The 26,714-nt window shown below is 38.9% G+C and overlaps 1 protein-coding gene across 1 annotated transcript in view; it reads left to right on the top strand.

Moving 5' to 3' along the window:
- Positions 1–26,714, top strand: part of DOCK3 (dedicator of cytokinesis 3) — a 377,800-nt gene that overhangs the window by 168,925 nt on the left and 182,161 nt on the right. Inside the window, exons 7-9 of the mRNA XM_065885910.1 lie at positions 8,124–8,208; positions 21,730–21,771; positions 22,447–22,601. Coding sequence (XP_065741982.1) covers positions 8,124–8,208; positions 21,730–21,771; positions 22,447–22,601 — 282 coding nt within the window. The remainder of the gene's footprint in view (positions 1–8,123; positions 8,209–21,729; positions 21,772–22,446; positions 22,602–26,714) is intronic.

Raw genomic sequence — 26,714 nt, 5'->3', positions numbered from 1 at the left:
AAAAGAATAAGATTCACACCAGCCTCAAAAGTTTTATCAGTAACACTGGATGCTAGAATATAATGAAGTAATATCTTCAAATTTCTGTTGGGAAATGATTTGCCACCCAGAATTTTATAAACAACCAAACTATATAGTCAAGTGTAAGGGCCAAATAAAGCCCTTTTAAAGTATTCAAGGATGCAGAAGTTAACCTGTCATGGCTCCTTTCTTAAGAAGAGACTTGAGAATATGTTCTTCCAGAAATAGAAGAGTAAATCAGGAAAGAGGAAACACGGGATCTAATAAACAATGAATCCAACCCAGAGCGGTACTGTTCAGTAGAAAAGAAAAAAGAACAACTCTACATTAGTTATTTGTGACACCATCCTATCCTTGTTTGTTTCATTAAATTACAACGTCTCTTGACTGTTAATAGCATTGCTTGGCACACACCACAGACTCCTTGTATGATATAACATGAATTCAGATGTACGATAGATCAGGCAGTGTTCTTTAAATCTAACTTTGGGCAGTAAAAATCTTAGCAAAATGTAGTATGTTAACTTACAGTATAGCTACTGATCCTGTCTCCTCAGCTCCAAACAGTACTATATGGTATCATTGTACTTATTTTTAAAAATCAATAATGGTAGTAATTTGCAAACATAGCATCACTATGTGCCAAGCAAATTGTTACCCTTGAACTGATGACACTAATAGTTGCATAAATCATTATGTTGCAGTTTAACTGCACTATACATACCAGTAAATGAACAAGAGAAATATTTTAGAAATATCAATACCTCTTTATGATAAAAGTTAGAAAACACCAATCAGATTTTGCAGTCAAATCTGAAAACTTAAAGATGATAGCTTGGAAAAAAGTTCAAATTATATTTGAAAAAGGCAAAGAACATTATAAATACCTGTCAGTAAAGTACAGAGCTGTTCCACCTTCATTAATAACTTTTTCTCAACAAAGTATGTATGTGCTTGTGTGTGTGTAGGGAGAGTATTTATATGTTCATTTTGATAAACAATATAAGCCAGAAACATAGTTCCATTTCCCCCCCACCCCACTTTTTTCCCTTCTCCCTCCTTTCTCGAAACCCTGATCCTTCTCTCCTGGTGCTTCTGTATCTTCTTTCCTTCTTTCTCCCTTCCCTTCCACTTCTTTCTTTCCCCATTTCTTCTTCTTTCCATTTTCCCCTTTACTCCCAGTGGAAAATACAGTCACTTAAAAACTTAAATGAGAACTTTGTAGGTCTACTATTACTAAAGGAAAAAGACGTATTGCCTCCCAAACCAATAGGACAATTATCTTTGGTTCTCACTCGAAGTAACCCTTTTAAAAATGTTCCTTCTTAATTTGAAAGAAGGGATGGTGTACTGCAAAAGTAAAGTCATTTCGTATCAATAGGTTAGATATAGGAGACTGCTCCATGCAACAGCTGGGCACTGATAACCGTATCCATTCGTCCCATTGTATGCCCTCATAATTCCACTCTTCTTGTTCCACGACACTTTTATAAATGCCATAAAATATTGATAAGCTTAGCATATGCTGGCATGTTTTGGGTGCACAATCAATATTTTCTGAATGTATTTTTACGTTGTAATTGATGTAATTAAATATTAATCCTATGTAATTTTAAACTTTATGCCTTTTTCTTTAGACTCTTAGACTTTATAGGTCTGCCTTTTCAAAACCTATTTCAGACACTGTTAATAACAGCTATTAATAGTTTATTGAGTACATCTACCTGTATCACTGTGGCAAGTACATGGTCTAACTTATCTGCACTGTTATAATGAAATGCGATTATGCTCTTCCAAGACAAGAGCTCTGTTTTACCTAATGAGGAAACTCATAAAAAGGCTCAGAAGAACCTTTTCCAATGTTGCATAGTGAGTGGTAGAACTGGTGTTTGTACCCAGAACTGATGCCAAAGCACATATAGTTTATGTAGGACCTTACTATCTTTATGATCATTTTTTTTTTTTTTTCTTTGCGGTACGCGGGCCTCTCACTGTTGTGGCCTCTCCCGTCGCGGAGTACAGGCTCCGGACGCGCAGGCTCAGCAGCCATGGCTCACGGGCCCAGCCACTCCGCGGCATGTGGGATCCTCCCGGACCGGGTCACGAACCCGTGTCCCCTGCATCGGCAGGCGGACTCTCAACCACTGCACTACCAGGGAAGCCCCCCTTTATGATCATTTTTAAGTGTGAGTCTTAAAACCAGGAAAATTATTGTCAGTATCTGTAGTCTGTGGATTATTTGATCTTTGTTCTGTTATCTATACCACATGTCTCATAATATATACATCTGCTTTAACACTGAGTTAGAACTTTCAAGGATAAAAACTAAACTGGTACTATACTCTTATATTTAGAGTTTAAGTTAAATGCAGAGCCCTCCACATCTACATAACAACTATTTTAATTTTTTTCCCTGAGATTAGGAATTTTTATTTATTTGGCTGAAAATTTGAGGATTCTGACATTAAATTTATGTGGCTTATACTTGTTGGCCTCTTTGCCTATGTGCACGCTCATTCCATATGTGAAAATTATTAAAATTGTATTACGTAGAAATCAGCATTTATAAATTGTGTTCTAAAATACAGGAAGGGCATAAAACAAGGTTGTATTCAAATTAACTAGCCATTATCTCTGCTCAAGTCTCCTATTCAAAGATTAAGTCAGTTAATTACATCCTCTCCAAGGGAAATTTAAAATAATTTGTCTAGCAATGTAACTTTAATGTGTTAATTTAACATTTTTGACACCTTCCATAAAGATATAGAGAAAAGTTTCTTCTCAGTCTCTGCTATCATCACTACAGTAAATATAGCATAGATGAGTTAAAAGTTGCCTCAGCCCAGGACTGACACAGCCTAATTGATCTTTGCCATAGAAAAATACCTAAGTAAGAAATACTTTACTCTTAGAATAATTTATAGGATTTTTGTATTTCTTCTTTAGGTAGAAAGTACAATTTGATTAAAATGTAAACATTTTATAAGCTTTTGTTGAATTAGAATGATGTTTCTATAGATTTCAAGTATCAAATGAAAAAATTGGTATCTTTTTATTGTGAAGTCTCATCATTTAAGACAAATCACCAATAAATGTATACTTTCTAGTTATTCTTTCTCTCCCTCTCTATCAAATTATTCCCTTCCCTCGCTTCTCTTTTGTACCTTCTCGCAGGTTTTCAAAGATCCTAACCTACCCATGTCCCTTTCTTCCTGCTTAGTTTATGTTCCTTACCAAGGGAATTGCTCTTGGAGGAAGCAATACAAGCAGTAGTTTGAGTTATACTATGCAGAGAATACTGCCACCACCACCACCCCCGCCCCCAACCCCAGCGAGTTTCCTGTGAGTAAATTTTTAGCTAGGACTCAGAAAAGTTTATGGTTCAGTACTTTCTCTTTAAGGACATAGTGATATTTTCCAGCTTCAGGACATCTGAAATTAGTAGAAGCTTCCAATGCCTTCTTAGAGTTCTTCTGGTATAAGGTGTTGTACCCATCAATCAGTTTCTTGCCATACTTAAGTCTGAGATAACTATGTTTAAACTATGCATGTGTCAAAATTCTTCTCTCAGGTTACCATGTTCAAATGATTAACTTACACACACACACACACTCATTCTTTGTGCATCTGTTTTGCTCATCAGCATACCCTGCACTTAGCACAGTGCCTGCACTTGATAGGCACTATATGAATGTATCTAAGGAACAAGGTGGGTTTTTCTTATGCCTGTTGGCTACTCATTCATCAGTCTATGTTTGTTTCCTTCTGGATTGATGTATTGACACAAAATTATTCCTCAAACTATTATGACCAAATTGATTACAATCACTTATAGCCATTAGTATTTAACTTCATGGTTATTAGTAGAAAGGTGGCAGGTATAGTGGAAATATCATGGGTTCAGAGTAAGACAGACCTAGCTTGAGACAAGCTCAACTGTACTCCCTTAATAGGCTACTTAGTAACCTCTCTGGGCTTCAGTTTCCTCAGTTATAAAATGGGTCTAATACTGTGTACTTCCCATAGTGCTTAGAGGGGATATACATAAAATGCCTATTCCAAGTAAATGTTCAGTAAAAGGGAGCTATTATTAGTTATATCTTCTATTTTATTACTATATAAATATACCATGCTTTCATTAGTATAGTTATATCTATATGCTCCCATAGTATAAGTATTAGAAAAGGGCACTACCCACAGAAAATCTTAGTATCTCTAGCCTTTTTCAACTGATTCTGGGGGAGAACTAGATCTTAAATGCCTTAAAACATCCATCATATATAATTAATTAACTTCAAGTTATTTTCTATGTTCTGTGGTTCAGATGAGGAAACCCAGAAGAAAAAGATACAATAGAAAATAGAATAGAATATGGAACATTCAAAAGACATGTAAAATTCAAAGAATTTGATAGAGAGAGATTCACGGTCTTTAGAGTGGTGCACCTAAAAGAATGCAGGAACAGAAATATGTCTTTTATTCACTGCTGTGTCCCTAAGTTCATCATGAGCCTAGCATAGAGTAGGTGCTAATATTTATTGAATTATTAGAATGAATGAATGAGTGATTAGTGACAAGTGGTGAGAGAAGACTATTTTTGTGAAGACTATTCACCTAAGCAGTTGGTAAGACCATTTTAAAAACTCAGCTCTATACTACATCTGTATGTAGTTGTATGCCTCCTGCTTGTTTAGGAGTCTTTTTTCAGACACAATTCTCTTCAATCACAATCCTTGTACTTTAAGTCATATTTTAGCTAATGATGTAACACATAATGATAACAGCAGAAGCAGTTCACAATGCCTGGCAGTGTACTGAGTGCTTTACATGGATTAATCCTTACAATAGCCTGTGACAGTAGAGAAGACAGTATTCTTGGTGGGAGAGCCAAGATACAAACTAGGCAATCTGACATCAGAGCCCCTGCTCCTATCTACTCTGATGCGCTGCCTTCCTTTGTTGTGACGATAAAGAGACTAAGTTGACCATTCCTGCACTTACTGTTCACTGTTCTTAGAATATGCCATAGGAAGAAATAGCCAGGAGCCTCTTTTACAGAGTGAAGTTTTAGTGAACATGTGTTGTTTCTCACTGTGCAGCACCTCTGCCTTCTTCCAATGAGGACAGTCCTTCAATTTAGCTTTTGGAAACTACTCTTCATCCATTGAAGATGATCTTAGTAGAAGGAAATCAGTCTTTGGTTTTATTAGATCACCTGTTAATCATTTTCTTATTTCCTGAGGTAACGAAATCAAGAAACTAAAAGGTACTGTGTTTTAACAACTTCTAGGAGAGGGAAAACACTTTGCTCTTGGGAGAATTAGCATGAGGAATATGAACATTTGCTTGACTCAAAACTGCTCTATTTCCTATATCCAGTACCATTGGTGGTACACGATAGATCCTCAGAGAGTATCTTTGGGGTGAGTGGATGGGTATATGGGTGGATAATTGAATGGACAAGCAAGCTAAGGGTGGCATAGTGCCAAGGTAGAGTTTGCGTAGATGCCATTCTCCAGACAAGCCACATCATTGCGTGTAGTGCACTACTACAGAGCATATACTCTCAACCCTGGCCTTACTGACTTAGATCCATCTGGATTTTTTCTTAAGCTGTTGTACTGAAAACATCTATTTTGATTGGATTATTTGTACAGTCTTCTTTTTGTTAATTAATTGTAATATTTAGACTACCTCATATATTTTGTGACCATCAGTGGTTAAAGAATATGTTTGAAATTTTACCTCTTCATTTTTGTATTTAAAGAATTTTCAACAGCATGACTACAGAAAATTTGTACAATATCTTAAATTGATAAATTGTTTAATTTCACTTTCCTTGTACAAATACTAATACCACTTTTGTGATCTTTCCACTGTTTTTCCACATACATGTAAAAGTATTCTAAATATTTGAGATCAAAACTGCAAAATTATCTTTCAGATGTAAATTGCTTTTTAAGATGAGAGAGGTGGAAAGGATATGCTTCAGCTATATCTTGCTCTCCATGATACTACTGCCTTTACATGCTATAAGTATTAGAAGCCAGAGGCCTGAAATTATTTCAGGGAAATTAAGAATAATTAATAAGAGGTGATTGAATGGAGTACTTCTTTGATGTATGAAGACAGGAAATAAAATCTCTTATAGATTTAAGTGCATTAACATCAGTAATCAGATTTGATGGCATGGTTTTACCATTAAACTGTGAACTATTGTGGTTAAGGACAACAGTGTATTACTGATCTTCTCATCATGCAAAACTACAAGGGGTTTTTTTTCTGTATTTAATACCAAAAAATTATTTCCTCTTTAAAAATGCATATTTCTCTATTATAGAATAATACAAGTTATAGTAATAGGTAATAGAAAAATATGGGGTTTTATCCTTTAATAGAAAAATAGGTTTCTCCTTTTTTTGCCTGCTAAAAAGTACACATCTAAATTTTAATTCTTAATCATAGTAATCATATTAGTCTGTGTGATTAGTGTGTTTGCTTATAGCTTCTTCATGTAGGTTTGATTCCCCATTTTTATTTTATCAGTCTTATTACCATTTAACCTCTTCATATCTTTTCCTATAAAATAGGGTTAAATTGTAAGTAAAATAATTCTGCATTTTGGATGTATACATGGCTTTTTTTTTTTTTTTTTGCGGTATGCAGGCCTCTCACTGTTGTGGCCTCTCCCGTTGCGGAGCACAGGCTCCGGACGTGCAGGCTCAGCAGCCATGGCTCACGGGCCCAGCCACTCCGCAGCATGTGGGATCTGCCCAGACTGGGGCACGAACCCGTGTCCCCTGCATCAGCAGGCAAACTCTCAACCACTGCGCCACCAGGGAAGCCCTACGTGGCTTATTTTAAATAAGTGGGAATTTTATGCACAGAAAGAGCCTAGAGAATTAGTTTTGCTAGCATATTCTAAATGTAGTTCATAATCTAGGTGAAGACAAAAATATATACACTTCTCCTTCCGTCATCTATGGCATACTTTTTGCCAGGTGCAATAATTCATAACACTCGCTTTAGAGTAGGGTGGTCACAGAGCAGCTCTGAAACCCTGATGAGAGTTATAGGCCCTCCCCTCAGAGAAAATGCATATATGAACACATGCACATACTTTTATATGTAGTTACAGGGGTCTACAACTCCTAATTCCACTGACTCCAGAGTCAGAGCTGTTGTTCTAGAGAGTGAGAAAGGGCGTAACATGTATTGAATATAAATTATGTACCATATTTGAACCCAAGAATTCTGCCTGTCCAGAGTTACTTCCACTGTCTCATACTGCCTCCCAATCAACTATTAATCATTATCACTTATTCCTTCATGCCCAAGTTATACCAGATCTTCTAAGTATTGTTTTCTTTATTAATCGTGCTCCCTGGTTAAACTTCCATCTAAAGTGTCTTAAGGTATTGGCTAATGTGTGGTGAGGTCTTTACTATAACCCAGTGTCGGTATTAATTAAATTGAAAATGAGATAAAACTCAACCAAGACATAAGTTTCTTTGAGTTTAATACCTTTAGGAGGTGATTTTTTTTTTTGGCTGTGCCTTGCAGTATCTTAGTTTCCCAGCCAGGGATTGAACCCATGCCCGTGGCAGTAAAAGTGCAGAATCCTAACCAGTGGACCTCCTGGAACTCCCAGGAGGTGATTTTTATGTGTTTGACTTTGAATTACAAATCTACTTGGACACTGAATAATTTTTTTTATCCTAATGAAAGTAATGCATGGCTGAGCCTGTACATACTTGCAGGATGGGGGAAATCGAAAAATAAACACAACTTATTAATGATCTAAGAAAATCCATCCTTAGTGAACTCAAGCAGTCTGTTATAAATGTGATACTGAATGAATCCTTTTTACCGTCACGGGGAACTACTTGATGATGAAAATTGTCACGGTCTTAAAATCCCTAGCCTCATTTATTTACCTGAAGGTGAATACAGTTAGGTTACTGGATAAAGGCATGTCCCTGCAGAGGCAGTGTCTGAACTTCTGTCCATAAGGTCATGGTTGGCATGGGCTCTCAGGCACATCAAGAGAGATGAGTAATTTGAGGACATGGCATGCTGAATGTGGTCTTTCTCTTTACTAGGCATTTGGGCCTGGACCTGGTGCCTCGAAAGGACTTTGAAGTAGTGGATGCGGACCAGATTAGTGTCTCAGATCTCTATAAAATGGTAAGAAATTATTACACAGTGTAGCTTGCTCCTGCACACTTAAGTTTTTCTCTTTTACTATCCCTAATTACATTATGAAACAATATTGCTAAAAGCATTCCTTTGTCTTTGTTTCAATGTATTTAAGGGCTCTTCCTTATCTGGACAGTACCTATCACACTTGCTCTCTAAATGGAATTACTATGTAGGGCTGTTGGGCCTACTGTAATGTCTAGCTGTCATTTCTCAGTTGGTTTTGCTGGTGAACAGAGCTCCTTCAGCCTGCAGCAGTTACTAAAATTTTGTCTGTCTCCACCTCTTAAAAAAAGAAGGTAGTTGAAGCTGAAAAGAGCCAGTTATTAATTAATGTAATGATTAACCCTGGAAATAATGTACCAGCATTTCTTTCTTAAAACTTTTTTTTATTGAACTATAGTTGATTTACAATGTTGTGTTCGTTTCTGGTGTATAGCAAAGTGATTCAGTTGTGTGTGTGTGTGTGTGTGTGTGTGTGTGTGTGTGTGTGTGTGTATTCTTTTTCAGATTCTTTTCCATGAGAGTTTATTACAAGATATTGAATATAGTTCCCTGTGTTGTACAGTAGGGCCTTGTTGTTTATCATTGTACCAGTATTTCTAAGATAAATCCTTAACTGTCTGTTGGTTATTATAAAAGTGTATTGAGTTGACTGATAACCAAGATTACATTTTGCAGGCTGAATAAGAAGAATTAACTAGAAGGTACAGAATTTTAAAGTAAAACAAATAAACATCAGAAACCTTAGGTGACTATTAAGCTTAGACTAAAGGACTGGGTAAAACCTCACTTTGAGGAGTATATATTCAAGGAGTGTATATTGGTGAGAATTACAAGTTTTAGAAAGAATTACAAATTTCTCTTTAAGAAAATGTAATATTTTTAGGAAACACAGAGGATGCAAAGTATGTTGCCTGGTCAAGAACCATAGGAAATTTGCCTAAATAATATACAAATAACATATCAATTGCTTCTGTATATTTGCTTATGTATATTTACAAGTATACAAAAGCATTTGTGTTCAGTTGCCTTAACTATGCTCTGTGTGAAGTGATATGTGTGAGATATAGAAATTAAAGATGGAGACTTACTCCTTCCCTTAAGAATATCACCATCTATGGCGCAGTGGTTAAGAATCTGCCTGCCAGTGCAGGGGACAAGGGTTCGAGCCCTGGTCCGGGAAGATCCCATATGCCGCGGAGCAACTAAGCCTGTGTGCCACAACTACTGAGCCTGCGCTCTAGAGCCCGCCTGCCACAGCTATTGAAGCCCACGTGCCTAGAGCCTGTGTTCCGCAACAAGAGAAGCCACTGCAATGAGAAGCCCGCACACCGCAATGAAGAGTAGCTCCCACTCGCTGCAACCAGAGAAAGCCTGCACACAGCAACGAAGACCCAACGCAGCCAAAAATAAAAATTAAAAAAAAAAATATGGGAACATATGTATATGTATAGCTGATTCACTTTGTTGTAAAGCAGAAACTAACACACCATTGTAAAGCAATTATACCCCAATAAAGATGTTTAAAAAAAAAAAAAAAGAATATCACCATCTAGGGTATTGGTTCCTAACTCTTTCTATATTATGGAGGATCGATAAAATTTCTCCCCAGGACGATATAAGTATGATTTTGCATACAAAATTTTATACTCAATTTTAGGGAATTGATAGTTGCCTCTGAACCCCATGCATGGTCCCCATGTTTAGAAACTACTCTAGTGGGACCAAATAGACCACAAACAAGAAGGTTTATGAGCTGCATGTCATAATTAAGATATACACTGATGCTGTTAGAGGTAGTAGCTGATTTCCTGGGGCTTTGAGCAATCAATGAAAGCCTCCAGAGGCAAGTAATACTTAAGGTGAGTCTTGAGAGATGTGCAGGGCTTCATCAGGAAGACAAGCCATAAGGAAAGACATTCCAAAAATAGCACAGAGCATAGGGAAGTAGTAATTCCAGGAAACTATAAAATATTTGGTAACTTTGGCGTGTAAGTATGTGTTAGCAATTGGGAGATAAGGCCAAGAAGAAGACAAGAGCCAGATCACAAAGAGCTTTGTAATCCCCAAATTAGTAGAACTGCTAGTCTGATAGAACCATGGAGTGACATGATTGGATGTGGGTTTTAAATGCTGAGAGAGTATAAAATGCAGAAGACTGGAATCAGGGAGGAAAGAGACCACGGAAGTGATTCAGGCAAGAAATAATGGCTAGGCAACAATAGGAATGGAGAAAAAATGCAATAGAGAATGTAGATGTTAATAAGTAAAAATGATGAATTTTGATGATCAATTAGATGTGGAAAGTGAAGGAAGAATGACAGTTTGAAGCTAAGAACTCCCCTCAGAATGGTGGCTTGGAGGATGATATTTTTGGTAAGGATTTTGCATTTTATTCTAAGTGTGACAGAAGGCCTGTGAAGGTATTTGAGCAGGGGAATTACATGATTTGGCTTACATTTTAAAAGGATTCCTCCAGCTGATGTGTGCAGAAGGACTGGAGTAGAGCAAGAAGGGAAACAGGGAGCAGTCATTCAAACAAAAGATTTTGATTTCAGTATCTTGAGCTAGATAGGGTTGGAACAGTGGAAGTGGTAAGTTGTTGGATTCTGAATATGTGTTGAAGGATAGATCCAGTCAGAGTTGTTGATAGATTGAATAGGTGTGCGTGTGTACAAAAAAGAGAAAGGTCAGAGAAGAATGACTCCTATGTTTTGACATGCCCAACTTTGACCTGGGTGGAAATGGAATAGGAAACATTGTGGGAGAAGAGAGTAGAGCAGTGGGGATCAATATTTCTGGGTTTTCCTTTCAAGGTTTAAATGTCTTCTAGACCTCCAGACTGAGATGTTGAAAGTCTGGAGTTCAGAAGTGAAGTTAAGATGTAACAATTTTGGAGTCATCAGAGTATATATGGTATTAAAAGCTGTTGGATAAGATGACCACTGCTTTCCACAAACCTCCATACAGTGGAACCCAGTGGTCAGCAGGTCCTACACAGCAATTCCAGACAGTCAAGCATCAACAGCCGTTGGAAGAAACCTCCCACATGAAAGTTAAAGACCAAAAGAAATATTTATGAAAGAAACTTGGAAAAAACTGACAACTCAGTGGAAGAAAATGGTGATTGCTGTCTGCAAAGGGAAATGAGACAGCCAGGAAGCAGAGCGGAGCAATCTAAGAAGCAACCCAAGGAGCTCTAGAAAATTACAAATGAGATAACTGAATAAACTTGGTATAAATACTGAGACATCTAGACATGGCTAGGAACAAGGAAGTAGGGCAGACAGAGGCTGCCAGTATCAGTCATGCATTGGGAGCTACCATGGCTCACAGTGGCCTGCTCTGCTTAGGATCCCAGCAGCCTTTGCTGCTGTGGACCTCAACAGCCCTTGTGGGCACTGCAGAACCCCTCAGCTTTTATTACTGGGGACCTCATAATGGATCTCAGCACACTGCTCCACAGAGGACCCCAGCATATTTCACCACTGAAGAAACCAGTAGCCACCACAGAACCCCTGCAGATTTTGCCATTAAGGTTTTCACCCCACAGGTATCTGCATTCACAGATGCCAGCCACCTGAGTCCCCCACCTCCCTCCGCATCTCTTGACAGAGCACGAGTTATGTAGCAGCCCTGGCCTCTGTGGTTGTGTGCATGTAAGACACCAGTCTAGACCCCTACTGCTGAACCCCACTGCTTTGTGTGTGCTCATGTCTAGCCTCTGCAGCTATGTACCTGCACGCCACCAGCCTGACTCCCAACACAGGCCTCCACTGCCATGCATACAACCATGGCAAGCCCCTGTAGCCACAGGAGTGTATGCCAACAGCCAAGGCCCCCACAGCTGCTTATGGCCTATATCCAGCCTTGACTTGTCACTGGCCTGCAACCCTAGGCTCACCTAAAGGTAGCCCCTGCAGCTGTGCACCTGCACACTGGCCAGCCCAACTCCCATCCCTGCCTCCACTGCCATGCATGTGCTCATGGCTAGCCTCTACAACCTCATGAATATGTGCCAACAGCTAGGGTCCCTGCAGTTGCTTGTCAATCTGCAGTTTGCACCAGCCCTTTCTGCTAGTCCCAGCACTTGCTATTATTTGTGTGTCTGCAGCTTCCGCCTCCCACTATGCAGGTACCTGAAGCTGGACCCTGAAGCCATGTGTGTACACACTTCTGACTCTGCCCACCACTGCTGCCTGCCCTGGTCCCTAGCCACTGGACCTGGAAGATCCACCGAGGACCCCAACATCCCTTGGAGCCACTGTGGACCCTCCACAGCTTTCCCTACGGATCACAGAATTGTTGATATGTGGACCTGTGTGGCCTCAGCCAATGAGACCTGCACCCTGAGCCCAGAGCTACGATATGCCCTAACCTGGGCACCCTGCACCATTAGACCCAGAGTCATAGCATACTCTAGCATCCTCACATCCATAGGTGAAGGTCTTTCCTTACCAAAGTCAGTCCATAAAGTCTTGAAGAGATAACGGCTCTTCAAATGTGCAGACAACTATGAAAGGCTACAGGGATCACAAAAAATCAGGGAAACATGACACCACCAAAGAACACAGTAAATTTTCAGTAACTGACCCTAAAGAAATGGAGATATACAAATTGCCTGACAGAGAATTCAAAGTAGTTATTTTAAAGATGCTCAGAGAGCTACAAGAGAACACCAGTAAACAGTTCAACAAAATCAGGTAAATAATACAAGACCAAAATGAGAAGTTCAACAAAAAGATAGAAAACATAAAAGAGAACCAAATGAATTTTGGAGCTGAAGAATACAATGACTGAACTGAAGAATTCAGTGGAGAGATTCAATATTAGACTGGACCAAGCAGAAGAAAGAATTAGTGAACTTTGGGACTTCCCTGGTGGTGCACTGGTGAAGAATCCGCCTGCCAACGCAGGGGACACGGGTGTGAGCCATGGTCTGGGAAGTTCCCACATACTGCGGAGCAACTAAGCCTGTGTGCCACAACTGCTGAGCCTGTGCTCTAGAGCCCATGAGCCACAACTACTGAGACTGCGTGCCACGACTACTGAAGCCCACGTGCCTAGAGCCTGTGCTCCACAACAGGAGAAGCCACCACAGTGAGAAGCCTGTGTACCACAATGAAGAGCAGCCCCCGCTTGCCACAACTAGAGAAAGCCCGTGTGCAGCAGCAACGAAGACCCAATGCAGCCAAAAAAGATTTTTAAAAACTCATAAAACAAAGAGTCCCTGGAATTCCCTGGCAGTCCAGTGGAGCCAAAAAAAAAAAGAGAGAATTAGTGAACTTAGAGACAGATATATCAGAATTTTCCAGTCAAAGGAGAAAAAAGTAAAAAGAATGAAGAAACCCTATGATATTTAATGATTACCATTAAGAGAATCAATCTATAGATTATTAGAGAACCAGGAAGAGAAGAGAGCAGAAAGGGGCAGAAAGCTTACTTAAAGTAATGCCTGAGAACTTGCCAAATCTGGGGAGAGAGATTTGAACATCAAGTTCATGAAGCTCATAGGTTCCCAAACAATTTGAACCCACAGAGATCTTCTCCACGACATTATAATAAAACTATCAAAAATCAAAGACAGAGAAAAATACCATATGATATCACTTATATGTGGAATCTAAAAAAATGATACAAGTTAACTTATTTACAAAACAAATAGACTGACAGACATAGAAAACAAACTTACGGTTACCAAAGGGGAAAGGGGAGGAGACAAATTAGAAGTTTGGGATTAACAGATACACACTACTATATATAAAAACAAACAAGGGGCTTCCCTGGTGGCTCAGTGGTTGAAAGTCTGCCTGCCGATGCAGGGGATATGGGTTCGTGCCCCGGTCCGGGAAGATCCCACATACTGCGGCGCGGCTGGGCCTGTGAGCCATGGCCCCTGAGCCTGCGTGTCCGGAGCCTGTGCTCTGCAACGGGAGAGGCCACAACAGTGAGAGGCCTGCATACCGCAAAAAACAAACAAACAAACAAAAAAACAAACAAGCAGCAAGGAGACCCAACGCTGCCAAAAATAAAATAAATAAATTAAAAAAAACCAAGAAGATATAAAACACTTAAGTATATAGTCAAATTCAGAATACTCCAATACTATAATATGGCAGTATATTACTCTAGTATAAAGGCGAAAAGAAAGAAAAATTTAAAATAACTATAATTACAGTAATTTGTTAATGGATACACAGTATAAAAAGATGTAAACTGTGATATCAAAAACATAAAGTGGTGGGAAGTGAGTAAAAGTGTAGAGATTTTGTATGGGATTGAAGTTAAGTTGTAATAGCTTTATCAATAAGATGTTTTATGTAAGTCTCACGTAACCAGAAAGCAAAAACCTACAGTAGATACACACAAGATAAAGAGAAGTGAATCAAAACACACTACTATGGAAAATCATCAGTTCACAAAGAAAGACAGCAAGAGAAAAGAAAAGGAACTACAAAATGAGCTAGAAAACAATTTTTAAAATAGCAATAGAAATTTCTTACCTATCTATAATTACTTTACTTAAATGTAAATGGATTAAATTCTCAATCAGAAGACATAGAGCAGCCAAATGGATTTAAAAAAAACAAAGAATATTCTGTTTATTAACAGACTCACTTTAGTGTTGAGGACATGCATAGGCTGAAAGCAAGAAACAGAAAAAGATAATCCATCCAAATGGCAATGAAAAGATGGCAGCAGTAGCTTTTTTTTTTTTTTTTTTTTTTTTGCAGTATTCAGGACTCTCACTGTTGTGGCCTCTCCCGTTGCGGAGCATAGGCTCCGGACGCGCAGGCTCAGCGGCCATGGCTCACGGGCCTAGCCGCTCCGCAGCATATGGGATCTTCCCGGACCGGGGCACAAACCCGTGTCCCCTGCATTGGCAGGCGGACTCTCAACCACTGCACCACCAGGGAAGCCCAGTAGCTATTTTTATACCAGACAAAATAGACTACTTTTTAAAAATAAATTTATTTATTTATTTTTGGCTGTGTTGGGTCTTCATTGCTGTGCACGGGCTTTCTCTAGTTGCAGTGAGTGGGGGCTACTCTTTGTTGTGGTGCATGGGTTTCTCATTGTGGTGGCTTCTCTTTGTTGTGGAGCATGGGCTCTAGGCACGTGGGCTTCAGTAGTTATGGCACGTGGGCTCAGGAGTTGTGGCTCACAGGCTGTAGAGGGCAGGCTCAGTAGTTGTGGCACACGGGCTTAGTTGCTCCGTGGCATGTGGGATCTTCCCGGACCAGGGCTCAAACCTGTGTCCCCAGCATTGGCAGGAATATTCTTAACCCCTGCACCACAAAGGAAGTCCCAAAATAGGCTTTAATTAAAAAACTGTAACAAGAAAGAAAGAGGGTGATTATATAATGATAGAGAGGTCATTCATCAAGAGCATATAACAACTGTAAATATATATGCACCCAACTTCAGAGCACCTGAATCTATAGAGCAAATATTAACAGAACTGAAATGAGAAATACACAAGAATACAACAAAATTAGATTCTTTAGTACCCCACTTTCAACAAGTGATAGATCATTCAGACAGGAAATCAATGAGGACATGTTGGACTTGAACTACACTTAGTACCAAATGGACCTAACAGTCATATTTGGAATATTAAGAATATTCTGTCCAATAGCAGCAGGATACACATTCTTCTCTAGTGCACACGGAATAATCTCCAGGATGGATCACGTTAGGCCACAAAATAAGTCTTAACAAATATAAGAAGATAGAAATCATATGAAATATCTTTTCTGACTACAGTGATTTGAAACTAGAATTCAATAACAGGAAGAAGACTGGAAAATCCAAAAATATGTTGCAGTTAAGCAACACAATCCTGAACGACCAATGAGTCAAAAAAGAAATCAAAAGGGAAATAAAAAAATATGTCCTGAGACAAGCAAAAATGGAAACACAACATGCTAAAACTTAGGGATGCAGTGAAAGCAATTCTAGAAGGAAAGTTTATAGTGATAAATGCCTCCGTTAAGAAAAAAAGATCTCAAATAACCGAACTTTATACTTTGTAGAACCAGGAAAAGAACAAACTATTCCCAAAGTCAGCAGAAGGAAGGAGGTAACAAAGATCAGGACAAAAGTAAATGAAATAAAGAATAGAAAAACAATAGAAAAGATCAATGAAGCTAAGACTAGTTGGCAAATGTTTAGCTAGATTTAGCAAGAAAAGAGAGAACTCAAGTAAATAAAATTATAAATGAAAGAAGAGACAGCTGATAAACAGAAATACAAATGATCATAAGAGACTGCTATGAACAATTATATGCCAACAAATTGGACACCCTAAATAGAAACATACAACCTACCAAGACTAAATTATGAAGAAATAGGAAAACCGAACAGACCAATAACAAGTAAAGAGATTGAATCAGTAATCAAAAACTTCCTAACAAAGAAAAGCCCAGGACCAGATGGCTTCATGGGTGAATTTTATCAAACATTTAAGAAGAATGAATGCCAATCCTTCTGAAACTCTTCCAAAGAAATTGAATAGGAGGAAACACTCTTCAAACTTATTTTACAAGGCCATCATTACCCTGATACCAGAGCCAGATAAGGACACTCCAAGAAAAGAAGGCCAATATCCCAGATGAATGTAGATACAAAAATTCTCAACAAAATGCTAGCAAACCACATTCAACAGCACATTAACAGCACATGATCAAGTGGGATTTATTTCAGGAATGCAAGAATGGTTCAGCATCTGCGAATCAATCAATGTAATGTGCCACATTAACAAAATAAAAGATAAAAATCATATGATCAAAACCTATAATGGAAAAGAATCTGTAAAACATATATATATATATATATATACATATATATGTATATATATGTGTATATATATACATATATATATATAAACTGACTCACTTTGCTATATGCCTGAAAGTAACACAACATTGTGAATCAACTGTAGTTCAATTAAAAAATCATAAGATCATCTCAATAGATGCAGAAAGAGCAATTGACAAAATTTCAACATCCTTTATGATAAAAACTCTCAAGAAAGTGGGCATAGAAGAAGCACACCTCAATATAATGAAGCCATATATGAGAAGCCCACAGCTAACATCATACTCAATAATGAAAGGTTGAAAGCTTTTTCTCTAAGATCAAGAACAAGACAAGGGTGCCCACTCTCACCATTCCTATTCAACATAGTACTGGAGGGACTTCCCTGGTGGTGCAGTGGTTAAGAATCCACCTGCCAATAGGTTTGATCCCTGGTCCGGGAAGATCCCATGTGCTGCGGAGCAACTAAGCCCATGTGCCACAACTACTGAGCCTGCACTCTAGAGCCCGCGAACCACAGCTACTCAGCCTGCGTGCCACAACTACTGAAGCCCACATGCCCTAGAGCACATGCGCTGTAACTACTGAGCCCATGCGCTGCAACTACTGAAGCCTGTGCACCCTAGGGCCCGTGTGCCACAACTACTGAGCCCACATGCTGCAACTACTAAAGTCCACGAGCCTAGAGCCCACGATCTGCAACAAGAGAAGCCACCACAATGAGAAACCCGCACACCGCAATGAAGAGTAGCCCCCGCTTGTCTCAACTGGAGAAAGCCCGCACACAGCAACAAAGACCCAACGCAGCCAGAAAAACCAACACCAACAACAAAAAACAAAAAAACAACCGATAGTACTGGAAGCCCTAGCCAGAACAATAGAGCAGTTAGGCAAGAAGAAGAAAGAAAAGGCATCCAAATGGGAAAGAAAGAAAGAAAGAAACTGTCACTGCTTGCAGATGACATGATCTTATACATATAAAATTTTTGAAGACTCCACCAAAAAACTGTTAGAATAAAAAAATTCAATAAAGTTTCAGGATACAAAATCAACATACATAAATCAGTTACAAAAATCAGAATATCCTCTGAACTATCTGAAAAAAAATAAAGCAAACAATCCTATTTACAATAGCATCAAAAACAATAAAATACTTAGAAATAACTTTTCACTAAGTAAGTGAAAGATCTATATACTGAAAACTATAAGATATTGATGAAATTAAAGAAGACAAAAATAAATGGAAAGATATCCCATGCTCAAGAATTAGAAGAGTTAATATTGTTAAAATATCCATCCTACCCAAAACCATCTATAGATTCAATGCAATCCCTATAAAAATTCCAGTGGTGTTTTCCACAGAAATAGAAAAACCAATCCTAAAATTTGTATGGAACCACAATGGACTCTGAATAGCCAAAGCAATCTTGAGAAAGAAAAAAGCCTGAAAGCATCACACTTCCTGATTTTGAACTATATTATAAATCTATAGTAATTCAAAACAGTGAATGTTGTACTGGCATAAAAACAGACACATAGGGCTTCCCTGGTGGCGCAGTGGTTGAGAGTCCGCCTGCTGATGCAGGGGACATGGGTTTGTGCCCCGATCCAGGAAAATCCCACATGCCGCGGAGCGGCTAGGCCCGTGAGCCATGGCGGCTGAACCTGCGCATCCGGAGCCTGTGCCCCGCAATAGGAGAGGCCACAACAGTGAGAGGCCCGCGTACCGCAATAAAAAACCAAAAACAAAACAAAAAAACAGACACATAGACCAATGGGACAGAATCAAAATCCCAGTAATAAACCCACACATATACAGTCAAGTAATATTTTAACAAGGGAGCCAGTAATTTTCACTGGGGAAGGGATAGTCTCTTCAATAAATGTTAGGAAAACTGGATATGCAAAAGAATGAAACTGTACTCCTGTTTTATGCCACGCACAAATATTAACTCTAAATATATTAAGGACTTAAATGTTAGACCTGAAACCGTAAATCTCCTATAAGGAAACATAAGGGAAAAGCTGCTTGGTGTTGGTGTCGGCAGTGATCTTTTGGATATGACATCAAGAGCACAAGCAACAAAAGCAAAAATCAGCAAGTGGGACTATATCAATCAGAAAAGTTTCTGTACAGCAAAATATACAGTCAACAAAATGAAAATTCAACCTGCAGAATAGGAGAAAATGTTTACAAACCTTATATATGATAAAGAGTTAATATCCAAAATATGTAAGGAACTCTTAAAACTCAGTAGCAAAATATCAATTATTCTGAGTTTTTAAATGAGAGAAAGATGTGACTTTTCCAAAGAAGTCATACATACATGAAAAGGTGTTTGATAATCAGTGATCATCAGGGAAATGCAAATCAAAACCACAATGAGATGCTACCTCACACGTGTTAGATATTACTTCACACCTATTTGCTTATCATTAAATAAATGCTGGCAAGGATATGGAGAAAAGAGAACTCTTATGCACTTTTGGTGGAAATGTACATTTGTACATTCCAAAATGCCAGTTCTGATGTCATTCTCTGGCTACCCATGTGGGGTGCTTTCAGACTAGATTGAAGAGTTCTCCCCCAATTTTTTTTTAATTTATTTTTTTGACTGCATTGGATCTTCTTTGCTGCCTGCAGGCTTTCTCTAGTTGCAGCAAGCAGGGGCTACTCTTCTTTGTGGTGCACGGGCTTCTCATTGTGGTGGCTTCTCTTGTTGCAGAACATGGGCTCTAGGTGCACGGGCTTCAGTAGTTGCAGCATGCTGGCTCAGTAGTTGTGGCTCTCGGGCTCTAGAGCACAGGCTCAGTAGTTGTGGCACACAGGCTTAGTTGCTCTGCAGAATGTGGGATCTTCCTGGACCAGGGATCGAACCCGTGTCCGCTGCATTGCCATGCAGATTCGTAACCACTGCGCCAGCAGGGAGGTCCCAAGTTCTCCCCAAATTTGATGCCTCAGAAGTCTAGAATGATGTCTGTTATTGTCATCCAGGATAATTTACACTGAAATTAGCTGTAAACTCCCATATATAGTTATAATTGAACATTAATGTTTATGATTGGTAGTCATTTTTAAGAGTTAGTCAGTAAATTCACTTGAGAAGAATGCCTTAGTGTAGACCCTAAAAATAAAACAATGGAAAGAGTTGTAGGCCAGTAACCTTTCCAGTGGGATATAGGTCAGTAAACCATAGAAAGCTTGCTTTTTGTTTTTTGAAAGCCTGATTTTTTTAAAGCTTTTTTTTTTGTGTGAACTATTTTATTTATGAAGTTTTCTGTTGTACATAAGCCTTCTATGTGATGATTTCCCCAGCTGGTGGAGACTTGTTTTAATTATATTTAATATGTATCATGGGAACATATATTCCCATGGATGAACATTAATAGTCAATAATAATTAGCCAATATAGCTAATAATGCACATGAATATTTAATAATTAACTAATATAGCTAGTGAGATGCATTTAAATTAATATTTAATTGTACTTCAGTTTTATTTAGGGTTAAATGTATATACTTGTTAAAAGAATGAAACCATTCTATTCAGCAACCAGTTGTCTTAGCCATGTGATGTGGAACAGTTCACCAAATGAGAGCTGTCTCACAACCTGTAGGGGCCAAAAGGAGGCAGGATAGAAACTCTCATTTTCAAGTCTCCTAAGACCAGGGACTTGAAGAATGGTGAACACACCTTTCTTCCTGGCCGGGGTTTACTTCTAAATGTGACTGACTTTTCTTTAATAACTAATTATAAAAATAGAACAGCAATAATAAGAAGAATACTAATTATAGATAACAATGATCAACCACTTACAGTGTGTACTATGCTGAGTTAATCTGCACAAAACCCTATGAGGAACATATGTATATGTATAGCTGATTCACTTTGTTGTAAAGCAGAAACTAACACACCATTGTAAAGCAATTATACCCCAATAAAGATGTTTAAAAAAAAAAAACCCTATGAGGTTCAGCATGAAATGTTATCCTCACTTTACAGATGAGGAAAGTGTGAGTCAAAATTTAAAATTTTGCACTTAGGTCCCTAACTACTATATCTTGCTGCTTCCCATTATGTTATTTGAACCTTGCATTAACCTTGTGAGGAAGACAACAAAAACTTTTATTTCATTTTTATAGTTGAGGGAAAATGTCCCTTGGAGAGAGTAAACAATTTGTCTGGAGTTTCACAACCCATTTGCATGCAGCTGGGATTGGAATCTGCTTCTTCTAACTTTAGCCAGCAGCAAAGGAACAGCATGGAGAGATGTTTGGGAAGGAGCCACTTGTGGTTAAAGGCTATACCTTCTCCAGTGTGGAGAGCCTGAGGAAGCTGTGTCACGCAGTGCAGGATGTGATACATTGTGTGGAGAGGACAGTGGCAAAACAAAAATCCAGTAGCAAGCACCCACCTGTGACTTGGCTGGTACTCTAAGCTAGAAAGGCCTGGGTTTGAATCCAGACTTTGCCACCTTCTTGCTGTGTGGGACCTTCAGCATTTCACTTCCTTACACTAAACCTTAGCTGGCTCTGTCAAATACAAATAACATTTGTCTAACAAGGTTATTAGAATTAAATGAGATCATATATGTAAAATATATATCAGAATGCCTAGCATATAGAAGGTTCCTGATAAAAGTTAGTTTCCTTCCCAATTGATTGAGTTTTTCTTTCTTTCCATAGCATTTATCTAGCCGGCAGAGTGTACAGCAAAGCACATCTCAGGTAAGCAACTTAACCAGGCCTCCCTCTCTTTTCCCTCAGTTCTTTCTTTTACACGATTATAAAATAGGGATGCACCAAGAAATTACTGACTTCTTTTTTTTCTTTTTGATAGTCTTTTATTTTTATTTATTTATTTTTACCACTGACTTCTTGATTGTGACCTAAGGAGCCCTGACCTCCAAGCGGACTTGGCTACTCTCCACTCCTCTGTGCAAATTTACACAAGCACGGTTGAAACAAAGTAGACTGAGAGACTAAAATGAATCAGTCTGAGAAAATAAAAATGGTATTTAGAATGGTAACTATTACTATCTAACAGTATAAACGAAATGCATCAGGGTCATGACAGCATCTCCAAGAAGTGACTTTGAAAATGGTTCTCTGGAGAATTTAGATGTTTGTGACCTGGTGGAGATTTTGAGTTCACTTATAAGTTGGAATTACTGTTCCCATATCTCCTTCACTCTGTTTACTTTTCCCAGCTGCATATTTGCCTACCTCAAATCAAGCATATTGACGCAACATCTGCTACTAGCAAAGAAAACACTTTCAATCTCCCTTTCTCTCCCTTCAGCAGTATGAGAAGAGTTAGTCATTTAGTTTTAATTTTACTTATGATCAATATAATGAATAACTAAAATATTAGCAATCACTGTTTTTTGCCTTCCTCATTAGGTAGATACAATGCGCCCACGACATGGGGAAACCTGTCGGATACCAGTGCCACATCACTTCTTTCTCAGTCTGAAGAGTTTCACCTACAATACCATTGGGGAAGATACCGATGTCTTCTTTTCCTTATATGATATGAGAGAAGGCAAGCAGATCAGGTAAAAGTTATTAGAAGCTCTGGTGAGGTTGAGACTCTGTATTAGAATGGTGTGTCCTAGATCATAGGCATCTCTGGACTTCAGAGAAGATAGATGCACAGAGGAGGCAAAACAAGATAAAGTAACCTCCTCTTATTTAGCTGAGAGTTTTGCTTCAAATCCCAGTGTACCCTGAAGTCACATATGGCCTCTTTTGTCCCTGTGCCTATTTCCACATGGAAGCTCAAACTCAATCTTGGCCATCACCACCTCAGGGAAAGCAAAGGATGCGTCTATTCAATGCCAGAGGAAACACATAGGAGAAACATAGAACAAAGCAAATTCAGCAAAGCGACCCAGCTCTTGAATGCAGGAAGCCCTGGGCTCTGCTTTCCTGCATGTGGGATGGAGAGGGCTCGCAAGGAAATAGGCTAATGTTGTCCTGTTTGAGGGCAGCCCCGGCCCTCATTGTCCGCCTAGCCCCGTAAAAGGAAGAGCATATTCTGGACAAAAGGGAAAGTTGGCCTGACTCTATCATTCCTCTTTGACTTGGATTGGAGGAGAAGCCACAGAAAGGGGCTGACATGCTGTAGACAGTGTGTCTTAACAGAGCAATGAGACCCTTAAGCATGAGCAACTGCAGTAGTGTTTTTCCTCTTGAAAGGTAGGGAGAAATCAAGGAGACATTCTAGGCTTCTCTTCCTCTAGATGTCAGCAAGGCTCTAAAAGGGTGAGAAGACCTTTGTAGCCAACTTGGAATTTTAGGGAGCCCTGACTTTTCCCTGTGATTATCTTCCAGGTGGGGCAGAGAGAAAATAAATCTTGGGATACTTTTATGTTGCATGGGAACTTTCTGTGTTAAGACTGCTTTATGGGTCGTTGTTGTTGTTTTACTTAAGATTTGAAATTTACTTTTCTAATTGCATGCTACATGTGGGAAGATTTTAAATGGAAATTATAACAGAGTACAAAAAGAAAGCAGTTAATTTAAATGTTCCACAATGCCTCTAGTCTTGACTATCCCACCCTGCCCCCCGCCAAATTAAAGCAGTGTGCTTCACTTTGGCATAGGAGTAAAATGATATACTCACTGATGAGGGCATGTGGGTTTTCCTTGTCACCAGTGGCTCACAGTATGTGCTTCTAGGAAAGCTGTGGTGGTGAAGGTAACTACAGCTGCTGCACATAGGTAAGACTATAGGCCAGGGCTGAATGGATGTAGATTCTGACTGCTCTTGTTTTTCTACTAGACCAGAGGTTTGTAAACTTTCTTATTTACATTTGTGTGTGGAAGAGTCCTTTTTCTTCAAGCTAAATTTTATAAGAAAGTTCAATAAATGAAACAGATAAAATAGAACTACTCTGCTGATGAAAGGGGAAATAACAGGAATCTCACAGTGTCCCTACCCCTACCTAGTAAGTACCCTGTGGAACCTCTGAAAGTACATGGGTTACAGTTTGAAAACCAGAGCACACTGTATTGTCATCTCTGAGTGCCAGGGACTATGTCTTCTCTCTCCATGATCCTAGCACCACACACAGTGCCTGTGCCCAGTACATTCTTTATCGGACTTAATGCACAGAGAAGATGCAAGCCCAGTACAGGCACCCCATTGCTCTGGTTTGTAATTCATGCAGGATCATCAGTCCATGCAATTGTTTATCTTTGGACTTATTGTTTATAATTTAGTCTCAAGAAACAATAAAACATTTTAAAAGAAGAAATGTAAAAAAAAATTTTTATAGAGTTGCTGGAAATGATTAGGTCATTTAAAATCCCTATATATTAGAGAACTATACAACCTTCACATAATAAAACTGTAAGATTCTTAGTTGAAAATGTACACTTTCTTTAGTTTTAAGAGTGAACTAACAAGTAGAATTTTAGACATAGGTTTAACCAATAAATGTTCTTTCTTCTTTCCATTAGGATTTGTGTAGTGTGTAAGCCCTTAAAAATTTCAGGTCATTGAGCTGGTATTATCAGATAATTATGCTTTCATTATGATTAATTATCAAATTGATCACATATTACTTTTTTGAAGCAGTTGTCAGAAGTCACAAAAGATTAGGGAGATGTATTACATCAGGTGCACAGAGAATAGATACAGAGCAATCGGTTTAATTGTTTCTTCTCCTCAAGATAACTCCTTGAGTGACTATTTTTCCAGTCAAATATTTGTAGTCTGGCCTCCAATCAAATGGTGCTAGTCTAGTGTTCAGTATTGCCAGGACACACTCAACCTCTGTGCCAAAGAACACATGTGAGCGGGGGAGCAAACTAAAGAGAAGACCAGCTATTTCTCTACTCTAAGTCTTATTGCTGATTCCACAGGCAAACCTAGAAGGGCTAAAGTGAATGACAAATTGCCAACCACATCATGCATTCTGATATATTTTGACTGATGAGTATTAGATGATCTGCTGGAGGGCAGAAGCAGCAGGTGGCAGGGCCTTGGTAGCTCTATTTTTTTGTTTCATTTCATCATTCCAAACAGAATCATAAATACTTAGCCTTGAAATCTAAACCTCTAATTAAGACCTCTCCCCTGAGCTTCAGGTCCTCATTTCCTTTTTTCTGCCAGACATATGCCCTTAGATGTCCTTCAGACATCCATCAACATTTCTAACCTGCATTCATTTTCTATCCTCACACATATACTTCCTCCTTAAATCAAGTGAAAGGCATTTGCTCAGAGATCCATATCAGAAACTTAGGAGTCCTCTTAGTCTCCTCCCTCTCTATCTCCATCCCTTCTCAGTTAATCACTATATCTTATTAACTTTTATCTCCTAATGCCAATCAAATCACTACCCTCACTTTATCCTCACTGTCACCCCAGATCCTTCACATTTCTCCCCAAATGTAGACTCCCTGAATCTGTCTTCCTACCCTGATTTATCTTCCACACCACCACCATACTTCTCTTTTAAAAATACAAACTGTTAATGTCAGCTCCCACTTAGGCTAAAAGCCCTTGTTACTTAGCATGGCAAAAAAGGCCCAGCATGATATAATTCTGCCTGTTTCTCTAACCTTATTTCATGCATCCTATTTTACTCCTGATGACTTATTTGGCTTTTTCTAAACATGCCTTGCTCTTTCATGCCTCTCTACCTTTGTTGGCTTGGTAAACTCCTGTTCATTCTTTACAACTCAACTTTATGAAACCTTCCTCATTCTATTTATGAGTAGAATCAGCCCTGGGGCTTCATTGTGCACATTATGTCACCCTGTACCTAGCTTTATCCCATTACCAGATATTATACTGTAATTATACACATGCATATAGATTTCCCCCACTGGAATGGGAGCTTCCTCGTGTGTTTTTTGTACCATTTTCTCCCCAGTGCTAATCACAGGACTTTGGATATTGGAGCATTAAATAAATAGTTATTGAGTGAATGAATGAATAAATCCATCTATCAAATAAGTACCAGTCAGTCTCCTGTGAATCAAGAAATTTTCATTTAATTGAACAGTTTAGCAAGCATTTGCTGAAGGTTTCTTGTTTGTGGGCCCCTGCAATACCTGCTAGGGATTTAGAGTTAAAAAAAGAAATGTCCCTGCCCCTGAGGAGGTCTGAACAGGGTATTACAGAATTCCTAAAAGATGTGAAACATGTTATTCCCAATTTTAAGTACCAAACAAGCTGAGTGGAAAAGTAAGATGGGCAGATGTCTTACTGACATGTGGCAAGACTTTAAGCACAATAAGAAGTCAGGGAGGTGAATGTAAAATATTTGGCTGATGGGAAGCAGCAGCATAGCACAGGGAGATCGGATCGGTGCTTTGCCATGACCTAAAAGGGTGGGATAGAGAGGATGGGAGGGAGGCTCAAGAGGGAGGGGATATGGGGACATGTGTATGCATATGGCTCATTCGCTTTGTTGTGCAACATTAACACAGTATTGTGAAGCAATTATACTCCAATAAAGATGTATTTTAAAAAAAAAAGTCAAGGAGGGACTTCCCTGGAGGTCCAGTGGTTAAGACTTTGCCTTCCAATGCAGGGGGTGCAGGTTTGATCCCTGGTTGGGGAGCTAAGACCCCACACGCCTCGCAATCAAAAAACCAGAACATAAAACAGAAGCAGCATTGTAACAAACTCAGCAAAGACTTTCAAAATGGTC

Source organism: Phocoena phocoena, chromosome 10 (assembly GCF_963924675.1).
Source record: "Phocoena phocoena chromosome 10, mPhoPho1.1, whole genome shotgun sequence".
Lineage (NCBI taxonomy): Eukaryota > Metazoa > Chordata > Mammalia > Artiodactyla > Phocoenidae > Phocoena > Phocoena phocoena.
This window is presented reverse-complemented; position numbering and strand designations above follow the sequence as displayed.